The sequence below is a fragment of the Asterias rubens genome, chromosome 3 (genome assembly GCF_902459465.1).
Source record: "Asterias rubens chromosome 3, eAstRub1.3, whole genome shotgun sequence".
Classification (NCBI taxonomy): domain Eukaryota; kingdom Metazoa; phylum Echinodermata; class Asteroidea; order Forcipulatida; family Asteriidae; genus Asterias; species Asterias rubens.
This window is the reverse complement of record NC_047064.1, coordinates 60397-79570: the sequence shown is the minus strand read 5'-3', so window position 1 is coordinate 79570 and position 19174 is coordinate 60397. Positions and strand designations below refer to the sequence as shown.

The window sequence follows — 19174 nt, the reverse complement described above, 5'->3', positions numbered from 1 at the left end:
ATTACTCAAATTAATATGCGGTCAGACAAACATTTTACTTCTCACCTAAATCTGACGTGTAAAAAGCTGCCTAATTTGATTTGCATTTCTGTTTCTCTTGTGTTTAGATTCAGCCGTCTGTCCCGTAGTCCCTAAAGATGTTGGTGGTATTTGTGTTGAGGAGTGTGGACCAGATAAGAAGTGTGATGGTGGTCAGCTGTGTTGCTCTAATGGGTGTGGTCATGTATGTAAAGCAGGTAAAATTATCCCGTCGCTTGGTTATGTGTAGGAGTCTGTAGTAGAAAGATGAGGGCCATGAAAGATTGAATGATACATGTAGCTGAACATCTTCATGTAATTGCTTATAAATGGCCACGAGGGCACCATGAACTACAGATACTCTCTGAACATTCTGATGCTGTTTTTGGTGGAACATTTCAAAACGCAGTAGTGTCGTGGCCGAGCGGTTAAGAGCACTGAATTCAAACTCTAGTGTTTCTGATCAGCAGAGTGTGGGTTCGAATCCCCAGCCTTGACACTTGTGTCCTTAAGCAAGACACTTAACCATTGCTTTGTCCTTCGGATGGGACGTTAAGCCGTTGGTCCCATGTGTTATGTAACGCATGTAAAAGAACCCAGTGCACTTATCGAAAAGAGAAGGGGTTCGCCCCGGTGTTCCTGGTCCGATCGGCAGCAAATTGCGCCACAGCACTTCTTCTACTTCTACGTGGTACTCGGCAATGTCAGTAAGTCAGGATATAATGCCAAGGAAAAACTAAATGTGCATGCGCAGCATGGGCGCCTCTCCATACAGTGCCAATTAAATGAATTTACAAGGTGCAAGTAAAAAGGGGGTCCTAAAATTATGGATTACAGCATCTTGTAAAGCATTACATGGTGCTATCAGAATTAGGTCTCATAATTCAAACGTAGTTCCACAATCTGGCAGGAAATACTGTATGTTACAGTGCCAGGAGCGTCACATGGTGACGGATGTGCGCTTTATAAGAAGCCACAATTATTATTATTACAAAGTCTTGTGCTTTCCACTTTCCTCTTGTTTTGTTGTTTTTAGGATGAACTGCAGTGGCACCCCTGATTCTTAAAGCGATTCCACATACACAAAATGCTTCACTTTATTGAAATAAAAACGATTTTGTATAACTCATAAAAAGAATGGCACCAAAGAATGTCTCACGATTCTACATCATGGTGATTAATGTTAATGAAACCTTGGTTGAAACCTGAATTTATATGTTGTCTTCTTCAGGCTGTGCTCCAGTGCTTTGCCGCATGCGATGTCAACATGGTTGGGCCACTAATGAGGAAGGATGTGAGATATGTGAATGCAAGCGACCAGGTAATAAATACACTTAATAAACTTGTGCCAAAACAAATATTCAAAAAGTCTCTGGTTTAAGGTTCGTCTCCAGACATGTGCAAGATTTTATGTCTCTTCCTGTTTCAAAGGACGTGCTACGATCAAAGATACTGTATTAGAAATCTTAAGAGTAACAAACCACAAGGGAAACTTACTGAGTATTTTTGTTCTGGGCTGCCAGTCAGAAGCCATGCAACCTTGAAATACCATATAACTTGGGATGGCACCCAAATTTATAATGCAACCTGGGAAGTGGCAGCAGAGGGATCACCTTAAGGCGATGCGAATGTAAATAATCCATTAGAAAACTGTGCTTTATAAATACTTGTTTATTATGTATTATTTAAAACAAAAGACAAGGAAAACTGAGTGGGTTGAATTTATTAAATTTTACTGGCGGAGTAGCTTATTGACTAGATTTAAAGTAAAGGATTTGAACCTGGGACCTGAGAATGAAAACTTATCAGCGTTTTTAATTTTCATGTAACTTCTTACTGAAATGTTTTGCTCCACACCAAAATCAGACACTTCTGGAAAGTTTTTTTTTTTTAAAGTTTTGATGAAGTTTTTTGTACCGATTTTTTTTATATTTTATTGTTGATAAAACCTTACTGTTCTCTCCAGAGCTGATTTGTCCATCACTTTCCAAAGACGTTGGAGGCATCTGTGTAGAGGAATGTCGGTTCGATAACGATTGTGATAGTGGTCAGTTATGTTGCTCTAATGGATGTGGTCATAGCTGTCGTGAAGGTAAGACTCAAATTGACCTGACAAGGAACGCACCGTCACATTTATTGTGTGTCTGCCATTTTTGACGAACTTTGGGTGTGAATTTATTTGAGTAAATTTTTTCTCTCAAAATGGTGGACAGGATAGGCTGTATGTTGTGAAAAGGGTCCATAGAAATTATATTTAATGGGGACAACTTGGTAGCAGACGTACTGTGTAATTTTTCATTGTTTACATGATGCCAATCATGCACAAGCTTTCTGGAACAACAGTTAAAGACGCTGGACACAATTGGTAATTATAAAAGACCAGTCTTCTTTACTTGGTGTATCGCAATATATGCATATAATAACAAACCTATGAAAATTTGAACTCGATTGGTCGTCGAAGTTTGGAGATAACAATGAAAGAAAAAGCACCTGTGTCACATGAAGTTGTGTGCTTTCAGATGCTTGATTTCGAGACCTCAAAATCAAATACTGAGGTCCCGAATTCAAACTCAAAATTTCTTCTTTCTCGAAAACTATGTTACTTCAGAGGGAGCCGTTTCTCATAATGTTTTATACTACCAACAGCTCTCCATTACTTGTTACCAAGTAAGGTTTTATGCTAATAATTATTTTGAGTAATTACCAATAGTGTCCAGTGCTTTTAAGTAAGCTACTTACTACTGTAAGAAAATAAAACGCTCATTTCTATCAAGTGTCAGCACAAAAGTTGTAATAAAATGTCATTTAAATTATCTTATTTGTAAATCTAAAAAGCATGTCTTTGAAGCTTTCAATTGTATCCTGATATTTTTGTTTTTCATTCTGTTAGACCTTGGTATCTGAAAACCACCTTTTTTTTGTAAACTTGTAAAAAAACATACTGTTTTTTGTTGTGCACCCAGGTTGTCGTCCAGTCTTGTGCTACTTATACTGCAGACATGGATGGGCCAAGGGAGAAAATGGGTGTGATGTTTGCCAATGTGCTGATCCTCCAATACGTAAGTTCAAATATTGTATTGTAAAAAAAAAAACAGTCAAAATACCAATACTATACATTTCTTATAAAGTGTTTTATCTAGGCTTAAAGGCAGTGGACACTATTGGTAATTGTCAAAGTCTAGCCTTCACAGTTGGTGTATCTCAACATATGCATAAAATAACAAACCTGTGAAAATTTGAGCTCAATCGGTCATCAAACTTGCAAAATAATAATGAAAGAAAAAAACACCCTTGTCCAACGAAGTTGTGTGCGTTTAGATGGTTGATTTTGAGACCTCAAGTTCTAAATCTGAGGTCTTGAAATCAAATTCGTGGAAATTTACTTGTTTCTCTAAAACTATGGCACTTCAGAGGGAGCCGTTTCTAACAATGTTTTGTACCATCAACCTCTCCCCATTACTCGTCACCAGGAAAGGTTTTATGCTACATGTAATAATTATTTTGAGTAATTACCAATAGTGTCCACTGCCTTATTTGGCATCTGAAAATGAAAAATGATTTTTTATGACAAAATAGGTAAAACTGTGTTTGAATTTATGAGACTCGTTGCAGTTACTAATTGATACAGCTCAATCTACATCCAGCAATGTTAGACACACTAGGGCAAACTCCATTTCCTTAAAAGACTCGGGTTCTTTTTGCATACACAATACAAGGGACCTATGACAAAACAGTTGTGGTTCATCATCTTGCTCAAGAATGCAATTGCCTGGGACATGAGCTCAAACTCTGACAATTCTACAACTAAAGGCCGGTGCACCACTGGGCAACGATATTCCAAATAACTGTAAATTTTAAATGTGTTATTTGTCTCTTGGGTGTTTTCTTATTTCAGAACCAGTCTGTCCAATCCTTTCAGTCCCAGCTGAAAGTGGTGGTATTTGTGTCGAAGAATGTGACGAAAATAATGACCAATGTGAAGGCGGTCAGAAGTGTTGCTCTAATGGCTGTGGCCATGTCTGTGTGCATGGTAAGTGTTGCTCTAATGGCTGTGGCCATGTCTGTGTGCATGGTAAGTGTTGCTCTAATGGCTGTGGCCATGTCTGTGTGCATGGTAAGTGTTGCTCTAATGGCTGTGGCCATGTCTGTGTGCATGGTAAGTGTTGCTCTAATGGCTGTGGCCATGTCTGTGTGCATGGTAAGTGTTGCTCTAATGGCTGTGGCCATGTCTGTGTGCATGGTAAGTGTTGCTCTAATGGCTGTGGCCATGTCTGTGTGCATGGTAAGTGTTGCTGTAATGGCTGTGGCCATGTCTGTGTGCATGGATGTATTGAAAGAGTCACACAGACAAATCAACAAATAAAAACCTCCTAAGCAAAAATTATTTCATACTTGATACATGTTTGTTTATAAACAGGTTGTCCACCTGTATTGTGTCGCATGCATTGTGAGCATGGATGGGCCACTGATAATAGAGGATGTGAGATTTGTGAGTGCAAACAACTTGATGGATCTTCAACTACTGAGCTTGCTGAAGGAACACCAAGTGAGTGCTAACCCAAGTGCTCCTAAGCAAATGTTCTTAAATTTCATACTTTATAGGCTGTCCACCTGTATTGTACAATTCACTGTATTTCAAGTTCTGTTAATAAAGAATGTGGGTTTGAATCTCGGCCTGGCTGTTCATGTCTCTAACGTCCTAAATGAAAGTTTTATAAATGGCGAGTTTTGTCTTTACAGTTCTTACAGTTGGCATACAGAGGAGCCAGGATAAAAGATTTGCCAAAAACTGGTGCAGACTACCTTGTGTTAGCAGAGCTAAAGATCCTATTGTTTAATTCCATAAGCATTGACGACTATAGAAATTGATTGATTGATTATAAGTTTAAGATGCTTCTTTTTACATCTTTTCCTTTTGCTTTTAAAAGAGGTTTGAGTCGGGGGAAATCTGATACTATACACTTTTCATTGGTTAATAATATTAGGGGTATCAGGGTAAAGTTCTGACAATATAAATAAGTTATTTTGTTTGTTCCTTTTAACCCCTTGTTTTTGTTTGTTCCTTTTAACCCTTTGTTTGGTTCGTTTCCATTTTTTTATCACTGAGTTTTTCTTCTTCTTCTTGCAGCATGCAGCCCAGTAATGTGTTTAATTTTCTGTCAACACGGCTTTGTCAAAGATAACAATGGCTGTGATATGTGTCAATGCAAGCCAGCTCCAGGTATTGGTCTATTTTAAGCTCAATTTCATAAAAACCTGTAAGCAGAATTGTCTGCTTATGGAGTGGCTATTAGCAATGTTTTTATTCCATAACCACTGCTAAGCAAAGCAAGAGATACCCTAGCTTGCTGGCAGTTCTAAGCAACCCCTTGTGACATACATGTTCACTATCTAATTATATTGTCAATACCATTTTTGTGCATTTGTTTGCACTTTTGATTTCTATGTAGTGATTGATTCTTATAAGTTTGTTGTTTTCATAAAGAGTATGGAATAAACGTATTATTTAATTAAATCTAATGTTCTAGATTGTTATTTAATACACATTTGCTTATGCCGTTTTTTTTTTTTGCTATAGTAATCATAAAACTTTGCTTACCTGTGAACAAGTTTTTATAAAAAGTTGCCCTAATATACAGTGTTATGAAGTGCTTTGGGAGACTTCTCAGTTCTGAAAAGAACTGTCCTGCTTATTAACTAATACCCGAGTTAGTTCAAATAAGAACTAACTTGTCCTGCTAATTGTACTGTAATTTATCCAACAAATACCTTCAAATTTGAAAGTATTGATTCGCCATGTTTCAAAGTACATCATATCTATTGTCTCATCTGCCACGTATTTTCTCTTTCTTTTTAAAGAATTAACATGTCCAGCAGCCAGTGGAGTTGGTATTTGTAGCGAGGAATGTTCATCTGATAATGAGTGTAATAATGGAGAGCTGTGTTGCTCTAATGGGTGTGGCCATAGCTGTAAGCAAGGTAAAAACTAGAAACATGTCTCATTTGTCGACTCAAACCGCTCCTCTTGCACTCAAAAGAGTTAGTCTTTGCAAACAATGAAAACGACAATTCCTCAACGCATTTTCAATGGGTGTGTAATAATCAGATAAATTGTGTTGGTATTTCGTCTGAAATTTGTTTAATGGCCTCTGATATGGTGTATTTTCTTGTAGGATGTGCCCCTGTTGTATGTCGCATGTATTGTCGTTATGGCTGGGATACAGATGAGCAAGGATGTGAGGTTTGCAAGTGCAAACAACCAGGTAAATACAGCTAAAGATCATCTAGTTAAATTTTTAAAAACACTCTGCCTTTTCTTGGCCCATTCTGGACTATTTAAGGTTTGCAAGTGCAAACAACCTGGTAAATACAGCTAAAGATCATCTTGTTAAATTCTTAAAACACTCTGCCTTTTCTTGGCCCATTCTGGACTATTTAAGGTTTGCAAGTGCAAACAACCAGGTAAATACAGCTAAAGATCATCTTGTTAAATTCTTATAAACACTCTGCCTTTTCTTGGCCCATTCTGGACTGTTTAAGGTTTGCACTTAACTAGGTAAATACAGCTAAATATCATCTTGTTTAACTCTTAAAAACACTCGGCCTAGTTGCCCCATTCTGGACTATTTAAGGTTTGTAGTTGCACTGTAAATGGTGAAGTAGAAGTTCAGAAATTCAACTAATAAATGTCTTGTGGCATGCAGAATCTGATTAACTAGTGTCCACAAAGTGGAAAGTCAGTGAAACTAAACCAATAGGCCAACCTGATCCCTAAAGATATAGCTCAGGCCATGTCTGAAGTTGCAACTGCATCTATGGCTGCGGCTGTTGATAACCGTGTTGTTATGTGCCTCCTATGATTCAATGCATGTTCACATGAAGATCAAGCCAAAGCCATTAATTAGGACATGGATCTACCTTGGTAACTCTGTTGTTTATATCACTCTGTACCAAAAATTAGTGTACTTATTATGTGTATGTGTGGTGTGTCTTAAAGCCATTGGACCCTTTCGGTAAACAGTATTTTCCAAGACCCACACTTCGTGTATCACAACTTCTATATAAAATAACAAACCTGTCGAAATTTAGGCTCAATCGGTCATCAGAGTCGGGAGAAAATAACGGGAAAACTCATCCTTATATCAGCACGTTTCGCCGTGTCATGACATGTGTTTAAAATAAATCCGTAATTATCGCTATCGAGAATTGATATTGTTTTACTGTTTTCTCATAAAGTAAAGCATTTCATGGACTAATATTTCAAGAGAAGTCTTTCACCACAACCTTCTGTAAACCCTGTAAGTTATTTGTAAATCTGTGAACTTTTTTTTGTTCTGTACCGAAAGGGTCCAATGGCTTTAAGCAAGGGATTATTTTATTCTGCCTTAAAATGTTTGTTTCAGATCTTCAGTGTCCAGCTCCCCAAGAAGAGACATTTGGAATTTGCGCTGACAGCTGCACACCAGACACACAGTGTGGGCGTGGGCAAAAGTGTTGCCCCAATGGGTGTGGTGGAAACCAGTGCATGCCAGGTATGCCGTGCCCTTAAGACATACTGTAAAGCATTATGCATATTCATGTTATATTTAGGCTTAAGGAGTTTTATATTTCTTCCACTGGGCGTTAATTCAATTAAAAAAGTAACTAAATAACATTTCTTTCTTATTTCATGAATGTAGTAACTGGATTATGGATTTGTGCACTTTGTTATATATTATATATCCTTTTGCATGCAGCCTGTCCACCTCTTAGCTGTAGGCTTACCGGATGTCGCTATGGCCATGTTACTGATGAGAATGGATGTGAAACATGTGGCTGTAGAGGCCCTCCTGGTAAGTTGTTATTACCGCACACATTCCTGCTAAGTGGTTATTTCCTTTCCTGCTATGTGGTTATTTCCTTTCCTGCTATGTGGTTATTTCCTTTCCTGCCAAGTGGTTATTCCCTTTCATGCCAAGTGGTTACTCCCCTTTCCTGCTAAGTGGTCATTCCCCTTTCCTGCTAAGTGGTCATTCCCCTTTCTTGCTAAGTGGTTATTCCCCTTTCCTGCTAAGTGGTTATTCCCTTTCCTGCTAAGTGGTTATCCCCCTTTCCTGCTAAGTGGTCATTCCCTTTCCTGCTAATTGGTAATTCCCAAATTGCTGCTAAATGGTTAATCCCTTTCCTGCTAAGTGGTTATTCCCCTTTCCTGCTAAGTGGTTATTTCCTTTCCTGCTAAGTGGTAATTCCCAAATTCCTGCTAAGTGGTTTTTTCCCTTACTGCTATGTGGTTAATTCCCTTTCCTACTAAGTGGTTATTTCCCTTTCCTGCTAAGTGGTTGTTCCCTTTCCTGCTAAGTGGTTATTCCTGTTTGCTGCTAAGTGGTTATTCCCTTTCCTGCTGGGTGGTAATTCCCAAATTCCTGCTAAGTGGTTATTCCCTTTCCTGCTAAGTGGTCATTCCTGTTTGCTGCTAAGTGGTTATTCCCTTTCCTGCTAAGTGGTCATTCCATATCCTGCTAAGTGGTTATTCCCCTTTCCTGCTAAGTGGTTATTCCCCTTTCCTGCTGGGTGGTAATTCCCAAATTCCTGCTAAGTGGTCATTCCATATCCTGCTAAGCGGTTATTTCCTTCCATATCTTGCTACAGATAAAGGCAGGGCACCAGTCTAGACTGACTGTTACATTATCAGAACCCATTATGAACAGTTTGTATGTTATTTCTGGACACTAAATAGTTTGTTTATCTTATTCGTTTTGCAGAGGAATGTAAACCAGTTCGATGCAGAAAAATCTGCCGCTATGGCTTTCAGAAAGATAATAATGGTTGTAATGTGTGCAAGTGTAATGCACCATCTAGAGGTAGGCATCTTAGACAAGACTCTAGCATTCATAATAAATAAAGCAGGTATAACTTGTCTTCTTCTCTTGTCTTTGTTGGGGTGTGGGTTTCCACACTGAACGTTCAACTAAAACACTTCAAATAAATGTCCACTCATTGGGCCATTATGCACAATATGCCTGGTAAACGAATCAGACCTGGTTTGATACCAGGAAGAAATGATGACAGTAACATTTTGGAGCTTCAAGACCCTTTGTTAAAACTTTATTTTTTGAATCTTAAAATTCTTTCCCAGTAAAGGTGTTTTGTTGGCAGTCATGATTGATGATATTTGAAAAAATAGCAAATTAGTTTGACCCTTTTTCAATTGCAGAGCTTTGTGAGCCTGTGACATGCAGGATGTTTTGCACGTATGGATTTGCAGAAAATGAGGATGGTTGCGAGGTCTGTCAATGTAACCCACCACCTGGTAAGTCAACAGCAGGAAAAATAATGGTATTATACCCTACAATTGTCACTAAGTGCTGGTTGATTTCCAGCAGAATTCTGGTTAAGCGATGTGGACCCTATAATGGCCCAGCTGACCACAGAATTCCACACTTCAGCATCCTTCAACACCACTTCAGGGTATGGAAGACTGAATTTACAAGTACATAAATGGGAATATCTTATCTATATTGCTAGCTGCTACACAATAAAACAATTGACAATTTTTAAAGTGAATATATATTTTTATACTGGCACTGTATATTAAAGGCAGTGGACACTATTGGTAATTACTCAAAATAATTATTAGCATAAAACCTTACTTGATAACAAGTAATGGGGAGAGGTTGATGGTATAAAACATTGTGAGAAACGGCTCCCTCTGAAGTGACATAGTTTTGGAGAAAGAAGTAATTTTCCACAAATTTGATTTCAAGACCTCAGATTTAGAATTTGAGATCTCGAACCATCTAAACGCACACAACTTTGTGTGACAAGAGTGTTTTTTCTTTCATTATTATCTCGCAACTTCGACGACCAATTGAGCTCAAATTTTCACAGGTTTGTTATTTAATGCAAATGTTGAGATACACCAAGTACGGAGACTGGTCTTTGACAGTTACACAGTGTCCACTGTCATTACAGTATTGGTTTTGCTAGCAAAACAGTTGCTGGCAGTTCAAGCACTTTATGTAATCCACCCATACATAAACTGACAAACCTGTCGAAGTTCGAGATTGATCGGCCTTCTGGGTCACAAGAAAAAAGTGAAAAACCGAATACAAATTTTACATTGCATCGATGCCAAAACAAAAATTAATAAAACGCTCACTGAGCGATAAAACGCAAAGTTATACTATTTATTTCTCATCCAATATGACATGTCAGACAGAAATATGTCAAGGGAATTTTTGTTTCTTACCAATTCTGTAACGTCCCTTTAAATAAAGAAATAATTGTTAGTGTTTGTCTATTTTCAGATGTAGAATGTAGAGATGGCAAGATCTACCAGGAATGTGGTACAGCGTGCCCTATGACGTGTGAAAATGTCCGCAGTGATGAACTGATTGGTTGTCCAGCTATTTGTATTCAAGGATGCTTCTGTCCACCAGGCTCTGTACTAGATTCAGATGGGATGTGTGTCAAACAACGACAGTGTGGATGCTTGTATGATGCTGATGGCAATGGGCAGAAAGAGTACTATCAGGTAAGGACACAATTAGGTTGTGTTTAGTATTAGGCTGGGTACATTTGGGTTGCAGAGGGATGGATTGGGTTTATTTGGTTGGATGGGATTGGGTTGGGTGGGTTTTGTTTAGTATTAGGGCGGGGTACATTTGGGTTGCAGAGGAATGGGTTGGGTTTGTTTGGTTGGATGGGGTTGGGTTGGGTGGGTTGTGTTTAGTATTAGGCTGGGTACATTTGGGTTGCAGAGGAATGGATTGGGTTTGTTTGGTTGGATGGGGTTGGGTTGGGTGGGTTGTGTTTAGTATTAGGCTGGGTACATTTGGGTTGCAGAGGAATGGGTTGGGCTTATTTGGTTGGATGGGATTGGGTTGGGTGGGTTTTGTTTAGTATTAGGTCGGGGTACATTTGGGTTGCAGAGGAATGGATTGGGTTTATTTGGTTGGATGGGATTGGGTTGGGTGGGTTTTGTTTAGTATTAGGCCGGGGTACATTTGGGTTGCAGAGGAATGGATTTGGTTTATTTGGTTGGATGGGATTGGGTTGGGTGGGTTTTGTTTAGTATTAGGCCGGGGTACATTTGGGTTGCAGAGGAATGGATTGGGTTTATTTGGTTGGATGGGGTTGGGTTGGGTGGGTTTTGTTTAGTATTAGGCCGGGGTACATTTGGGTTGCAGAGGAATGGGTTGGGTTTATTTGGTTGGATGGGATTGGGTTGGGTGGGTTTTGTTTAGTATAAGGTCGGGGTACATTTGGGTTGCAGAGGAATGGATTGGGTTTATTTGGTTGGATGGGGTGGGGTTGGGTTGGGTTGGGTGGGTTTTGTTTAGTATTAGGCTGGGTACATTTGGGTTGCAGAGGAATGGGTTGGGTTTGTTTGGTTGGATGGGGTTGGGTTGGGGGGTTGTGTTTAGTATTAGGCCGGGTACATTTGGGTTGCAGAGGAATGGATTGGGTTTATTTGGTTGGATGGGATTGGGTTGGGTGGGTTTTGTTTAGTATTAGGCTGGGTACGTTTGGGTTGCAGAGGAATGGATTGGGTTTATTTGGTTGGATGGGGTTGGGTTGGGTGGGTTGTGTTTAGTATTAGGCTGGGTACATTTGGGTTGCAGAGGAATGGATTGGGTTTATTTGTTGGAGGGTTCGGACAAATGGAAATGAATTCCAGTTTTATTTGGTTGGATGGGGGTTGTGTTGATGATGGGTTGGGTTTGTTTGATTTAGGTGAGAAAGGATTTTTGTTTTTCGATTGGATGGGTTGGGTTGGGTTGGTTTGGTTTGAGTTAGTTTGAGTTTTGGTTTGGTTGGGATGGGTTGGGTTGGGTTGGGTTGAAAAGGATTTTTGTTACTAGATTTGTTGGGTTGGTTAAAGTTGGGTTGGATTGGGTTTGGTTGGATTGGGTTGGTAGCCTCTGCACTAGACTGACCATGTGACAAGATTGTGTTTTCTTGTTGATTGATTCAATGATTGCTTCCAATAATAATAAGATGAATTTCTTTGATTTTAAACAGTTGGGTGACTCTTTTGAGATTGGAGTCCGCCACAAGGACCGGTGCCAGTGTCGCCGTGACGGAGCAGTGTTGTGCACACGTAGAAAGCATGGTTCACAAAAACAGTGAATTATTGAGATTTTAAGGTTGAATAAAATAAAATAGGAAAGGTTATGAATGCTAAAACAACTCAATTTACAGAATGCTAAAACAACTCAACTAGATGATCGCTAATAATAAGAGACTAATAGAAAGATATGTGGAAGCTAAAATATAGGTTTAGAGAAGTGTATCGGATTTGCTGTGTTAACGCTGCTATACCACTCATAGTTCTGTTTCACAATTATTATATTACAAGATTCTTATAGACCATACATTACCTAGAAGCCAAATCATAATTTAAAACATTTATTCCCAGTTTTACAAATCATGCAATGGCCTTTGCACAGCCATGTATGTACAGCAGTCATCACCATAGCATAGATACTGCAATTGGATTTGGGAAAGGATTGAAATGGGAAGCAACATCTGCTCTATTTTTATTTGGATTTCTTTTGTTCAGCTGAGCTTGCTGCCGACTTTACATGTCCTACTGCATTTAAAAAAAAGTTCAAGAAGATAAGGTTTGTAACAATACTGTGTATCATTCTGAAATGTTATTTTACCCATTTAATTCACTGGAATTTATAATGAAGTGTAGTGTTTACTGCTTTTTTATCTTGCAGTTTGTTTTTATATGTTTATAAAAAATACATTTTTATTGATTGAAATTTGTTGAATAAATGGATTGTTTGCAAACGATTTAAAATCCTTGACACAAAAATTGTGGGTTTTTTATTTGCTTCTTGTCACATGAGGCAATTTACAGTCAACCGGTTCCAGGCAATCTCCAAGAAGAAAAGCCTATGTTTCTTAGGGTTTGTTTGACAATGTTCCCCAAAATGTCTAGCATGACCCCAGACATCACGCACGAAAAAAAATACATGCAGCGCAAGCGGTGAAGCCGCAAAGCGCCTTCCTTCAGCAACTCGTTTTGGGGCCTTATGTTTTTCTTTACTTTTTACCAAAGATTTTGGTTGGAGAAATGTAATGCATAATTCATGAGCTTAATGAGTTGTAATAAGAAGACACAATTGCCATAGATCACAAGCCGCATGCACGCCCCACGACCCCCACACATAATGGTGCACTTAAAAGTCACGTGCTGATGAAAACACATCCAATGTGCATATGAATAACTGGTTAGATAAAATATAGAATAACTGGTTAGATAAAGGCGCTTCGCCACTCGAGCTGGTCTTTTTTCGTGCGTGGCGTTTAGGGGTGCCGCCGCCGTGTGCGCCGATGAATAAGGCAACCTTGACCAAAGAGTCCATACGCCCTAGAAACAATGGGATTAATGTTACCCTCCAGGTGTCAAAGGAAAAACATACTAAGATACAAAGGAATATCTGAAGTAAACCGAATAACCATTTTATAATATTGTGGTACTAGGGTGGGATGTATGTGATTGGTTAACACGTTATTAAGGGTGATTCTGTGTAAAGAAATACCAAGGGTTTTAGGGAAAAAATTAGCATCCGACTTAAATTTCAAGAGTTATTAAAACAAAACCATCGTAATCATTTCCAAAGGCACGTACTGGACGTTATTAGTAATTACTCCAAATAGTTGTTAGCATAAAAACTTACTTGGGAACAAGCAATGGAGAGCTGTTGATAAGTATAAAACATTGTGAGGAACGGCTCCTTCTGAAGTGACGTAGTTTTTGAGAAAGAGGTAATTTTTCACTTAAATGTTTGAATTGAAATCGAGACCTCAGTTGAGATCTAGAATTCAAGGCATCTGAAAGCACACAACTTTTACAAGAAGAGTGTTTTTGTTCAGTTATTTTCTCAGGTTCAAATTGTTATTTCATGCTTACGTTGAGATACACCAAGTAAGAAGTGGTTATTGACAACTACCAAAGGTGATCCTTGGGTTGAGTTCACTACGGGTTGCTCATGACTTACCCTTCTGGATCAATGCTGCAATCAATCTACCAAATGTAGGGATGTATAGGTTGCAGGTGTGTGGTGCTGGGGACTCTAATTATTAAAATGCGCTCTACCTTTGATATTTGACAGGTTTAAGTTGTGTAGGCTTTTTTTAATGCATCAGGAGAGGGAGCTTCTCTCACAGCAGCTGGGAGGAGGTTTCATTATGCAGCTGTAGTTTTCGGTAGGAATGAGTGTTTGTAGCAATCCTTGTTTGCGGGTACTCTGATGAAGGATATTGATTTTGTTGAACGAGTTTGTACTCCAGTAATTTTGTTTGGGTTTTGATTTAGATGGTCAGAATTGATTGCAGCTCTATGATATAATGGACTTGTAAAGTAAGGAATAGGCATGCAGCCATTCTGCGCTGTCACAGCTTACCCCGCAAGGCACCCATGACCGAAAGACAATCTAGGCAAACTCAAATAATTATAGACAAGTGACACAAGAGTAACATATTTACAATAAATAATTACAAGTTTAATATATACACTTCTCTCCAACCTTCACTAAGTTCGGTCTATCTCACAAATCGATATTAAATGAAATCCAAATCAATGAATGATTTAAATACTTTGGTCACCTCTTCCAAAAGGCCCTCTCAAATTCAGAAAGGTTTTAAATAAAACAGACTGTGTCCAATTTCTGCCGACACAAACCTTAGTCAAGCTAAAGGAAACTATTTGACCGGATAAATTAATCCCAGTTTAACAGTCACCTTGATTATGGCACCTTTTCTAATATTAATAAATATACACAAACTATGCCCTCGATCAAAATTTAGAGGCACATGTACTTAATATTTACGATCACAGAAATCCCAAAAACCCACAGCTCTAGAGTGTTCACTGCTCTAAGCCTGGTTAACGTTTTTGTTACACACAAAGGAAAAGCAAAATTTAGCTATGAACTCAACTTGGGGCAGATTTTACTCCCAAAAATTATACAGTAACACTGGCGTCAATACACACCTTTTAGATAGGTTATTGATCACACTCAATCAATCAAAGTCAACGATAAGTATAACACTAACAGTTACGTCTTTTGGACTATTCTCTCCGCATAAATATCTTTCACATTAGCGGTAAACAGTTATATAATAATAAGTAAAGAAACGTTCCCACCGGGTTATAGGCGACTGGCGTCCACTTTCCACTCCACAAAGATTAAAAGCTAGACAATCCCAGCTTCCATACAGTAAACACAAATCAGTCACAAAGTTCAAAGTTCACAAAGTTCTCACAAAGTTGTTGCGCCCTCTATTGTTCACGTAGCAACTACGACTCGGGACGTCTTACATCGGCCGACACTCAGTCTGGCGGTTCTTCTGGCGGTTCCAAATTACTCACACCCAGGGGTGAAAACCATCTATTTGTTAGAAAAAGTAAACCAAAATCTTCCAATAAATTTGTCCAACAAATGAATAATAAACTGCTCGAAGTTTTCCATAAATCTTCCATAAACTTTCTTACACAAAAATTGATGAACATTTCCAAGTTCCAAAACAATAGAGAATTAGAATTAAATGAACACGCCTTTTGAATAAATGTAATAAGCATTGAAAATGGCCCTGAATTGCATTTTCCAAACCACATCAACTTAAAACTAAACTTCTTCTTGGAACAAAAATAGCATCATGCACTTGATTTTAGTAAAGTTTGAAATGCAGTAAACATGCAATAAAAAATAAGAAATTAACTTACGGTTTCCATAATAGTATAGCTCTTGAAGTCCAGCTCTCAGCATTGCTGTCCCACACCTCAACCAATTTGCCTCAAGATTAACAGCAGCCTGAAAATCTGCTCTGAATTTAGCAATTTATGGCGCACAATCACAAAGATTTGCTGAGACCAACACCCAGTGCAATTTTCTGTCACTGCATCAAGGATCCTCTCTCTATCTAAGACGCTGCAGGAAAATCCATTGAAGTCAATCCCTAATCAAGTTTAATACGAACAACCACGGCAAGGCATGTTTGGATTGGCATTTATGGGCTGTGTACTTGTTATGCAGTTTATTTGCATTCTCATCGGGGCGGGGCGGGATGACCACCCTCTACCAAACACACAGCTAGCATACACTCACTCTCCCTGACCGCACCCATGTACTCAACATACCCCAAAATTTCACCCATTCAAAACTTCATACTTGAACGAAACATAATGCCCTAAGGAATTTCTGGGGGGGGGTACTTATCACTGCAGACCCAAATAAGGCAAAGCATTTAAACATAACAAAGACACAGAATAACCACCTACTGGCCCTGCCTACTGATGAATTATTCATGAGGTCAGCAAACTATTACTAAGCTCACAGCTACTGAGGAGGGAAATAATATATACACATGTCTCCATGAGGTTAAATTCTGACATGCGCTCTTCGAGAGGTTTCCATCCAGCCCAGAGTTGAGATGATTGAGGAGCTATCGGTCTTTGTGTATAATGTTTGAAACGAATCTTGCCAGTTTATCCGCAGGACACTGAAATTCCTTTCCTTTTATCTGAAAATTATTTATCGGCTTTCGTGCGTGAATATTTAATTAGTCAAAATGGCTTCTGGAATTATAATAATAATAATAATTGCAACATCTATAGAGCGCTAAATATGGATGTTTCTAAGCGCTATAACCAGATTGACAAAACAGATGGGTTTTAAGTAACGTTTTAAAAGTGTCCAATGAAGGAGCTGCTTGAATGTGGGTGGGTAGCTTGTTCCAAAGTGTTTGAGCTATGACTGAAAAGGCCTGATCGCCATAGCGTGTCATGGTGCGGGGTCCCGGGAAAAGCTGGAAATGAGCAATTGAAGAAGAACGAAGGCGTCGGGTAGCTGATGAAAGTGAAGAAGAACGAAGGGCTATGAGGTCTTGGAGATATACCGGAGCCAAATTATGAACAGCTTTATACACAAGAAGAAGAATTTTGAAGCGGATGCGTTGGTGAATTGGAAGCCAACAAAGAGAGCGAATGATGGGTGTTATGTGTTCTGATTTTTTCGTAAGGGTGACTAATCTGGCAGCGGAATTTTGTATTCTTTGTAGAGGAGCGAGATGAGTGTTTGGAAGACCTGCCAGTAACATTGCAGTAGTCCAGATGGGAAGAAACAAAAGCATGATACAATGCGCTCGGTGACATTTCAAGTTTCATGTTTTCTACTATCGTCATCATACTGTGACCGTGTAAGTTTTATGTAAGTCTGCGATCTTCACAATTGTTTTGTACCAGTTCTGTAATGTTTATTTAAGTGGAAACAATAACAACTACTCATATTGGTTTTTTCCGTTCTTTTAATTTTGTTTACTTCATTTGTTTTAAATAATTTAAAATTTCGTCTTTATTGGTATTATTGTCGTCGTCGCGGTCGTTGTTGTTGACGTTTTTTTATTATCTAAATTGTTATAAATTGATTTATAATAAAATTTAAGTTCCTCCCAAACATACAATGAATAAAATCTGGAACAATGAAAACACGTGGTCGACAGTTCTAATTTAAAACAAAAGAATATTTAAAAATATACACAATGGCTGGTTCCAAAGCCTTCTCCCTTGCTGTTTCGTGATACAACTTCCAAGGATTTTTGTTTTTAATATGGAATTATCTAACGCTTAAAAACACCTTTTAATTACCGTGGGAAAGACAAAACTATCATAATAATGAGAAGAACAACTAAAAAGTCTGCAGCACATTTATGGCAAACATCGAATTTTGACAATAAGGAATTTGTTAGTAAAGTTTGTATCGATAATACATTTGTCTATAAATCCATTTAATTGTTCAAATTGGGCTAATGCTAGACGCTAAGTCTTTATTGATTGGCTATTAGTTGCCTTGGATGGTTTATCGTTGCGCAGCTGTTAAACGGAACTCACTGTGACCAGTAAACTCACCCTTCCGCATTTCTTCAAATATTCACTATAGGGTATACAAATAAAGGGATGATGACCAGGGCTAGGGTATTTTTTTCATGCAAGTTCGCCCAAAACAAGGCTAAAAGCCACTCTAGGTTAAGTGATACAAGGAAGAAAACATAGAAATGTAGTAACTCAGTGGTGCTGAAGGTAGGAATTAATATTCCTCTTAAAAGTTGGCAGATCATAGGATGAAGGTAAACATGCACTAAGCAAGGAGTTACAAAGTGATGCAGTACGAGGGAAAAGCTACTGGGAGTAGCTCTTTGTTCTATCTTCTCGGCACAGCCACAGTATAAGTATGAGAACAAGCAGAAAGCTGCATGGTCTTACGTGTGTAAGTAAAATTAGTTTTGTGTTAGAGGTGATGGTTTAGCCTCTCATGTACTTTGGTAGCCTAGGTCAAGGCAGTCGAATTATTCACTCCGAAAAAAGACCGCCGCTGTATAAAAACCCACCCGTATTCACTGTGCGTAACATCGCACGACACGATGCCCCCGTACACTATCCGCATGCGGAGGCCGTCAGGCCGACAGCCTTGTAGGGTCTGTGTTGAAGCCACTGACCTCATTACTAAAAATAATAAGCGAAGAGTCAGCTCATTACCATAATGCCCGCGAAAGACGAGACATGTCTACATCACACACCACCACCACGGACGCTCAGCGAGCATGATAGGCGTGCGTGATTGGACGTCAAAATGAATAATTCATTTGCCTCACATCCTGTGTTGTCTGATAGGTCTGACGAAAGATATATATATTCATGGGCTGCATACTAGCATATCCGAGAGCCCCCCCCCCCAAAAAAAAATGTTTTCCACTTGTGGAAATTTTTCAATACAACACATTAAACCCGGAAGTTACAGACCCGACAAGGCTGTCGGCCTGACGGCCTCCGCATGCGGTTAGTGGTACGAGTGCGGATGACTTGTGTGCACAGTAGTCGTACGATGTGACAGTGTGTATACGGGTGGGTCATGCGGTGTGATCGCACGCACCACGCAGAGGGTATACGGTAGGTTTACAGCGGCGTCTTTTCGGAGCGAATAGTGCGACTGCCTTGAGCAAGGCTAGCACTTTGGTAGCCCATAGAGGGGTAACAAATAACCATACTTGTTCACAGTTTTAGTTATAAGCAAATTCAGAAACATGATAATCTGCAGGAATGAAACGTGACATTAAAAGTATAATCCTTTCCATCTGGATGCTTTTGATCGATTATTTTTGTGTT

The 19174-nt window shown here is 38.9% G+C and overlaps 1 protein-coding gene across 1 annotated transcript in view; it reads left to right on the top strand.

Annotated features, from left to right (window-relative positions):
• The window catches only part of LOC117287924 (balbiani ring protein 3-like), a 36572-nt gene extending 23770 nt beyond the window's left edge, over window positions 1-12802 (top strand). The window contains exons 24-38 of the mRNA XM_033768557.1: window positions 108-236; window positions 1250-1339; window positions 1985-2110; window positions 2982-3077; window positions 3914-4048; window positions 4436-4564; window positions 5147-5239; window positions 5878-5997; window positions 6192-6281; window positions 7422-7550; window positions 7755-7850; window positions 8760-8858; window positions 9212-9307; window positions 10305-10531; window positions 12022-12802. Coding sequence (XP_033624448.1) covers window positions 108-236; window positions 1250-1339; window positions 1985-2110; window positions 2982-3077; window positions 3914-4048; window positions 4436-4564; window positions 5147-5239; window positions 5878-5997; window positions 6192-6281; window positions 7422-7550; window positions 7755-7850; window positions 8760-8858; window positions 9212-9307; window positions 10305-10531; window positions 12022-12129 — 1763 coding nt within the window. The 3' untranslated portion in view covers window positions 12130-12802. The remainder of the gene's footprint in view (window positions 1-107; window positions 237-1249; window positions 1340-1984; window positions 2111-2981; window positions 3078-3913; window positions 4049-4435; window positions 4565-5146; window positions 5240-5877; window positions 5998-6191; window positions 6282-7421; window positions 7551-7754; window positions 7851-8759; window positions 8859-9211; window positions 9308-10304; window positions 10532-12021) is intronic.
• Window positions 12803-19174: the final 6372 nt, after the last annotated feature.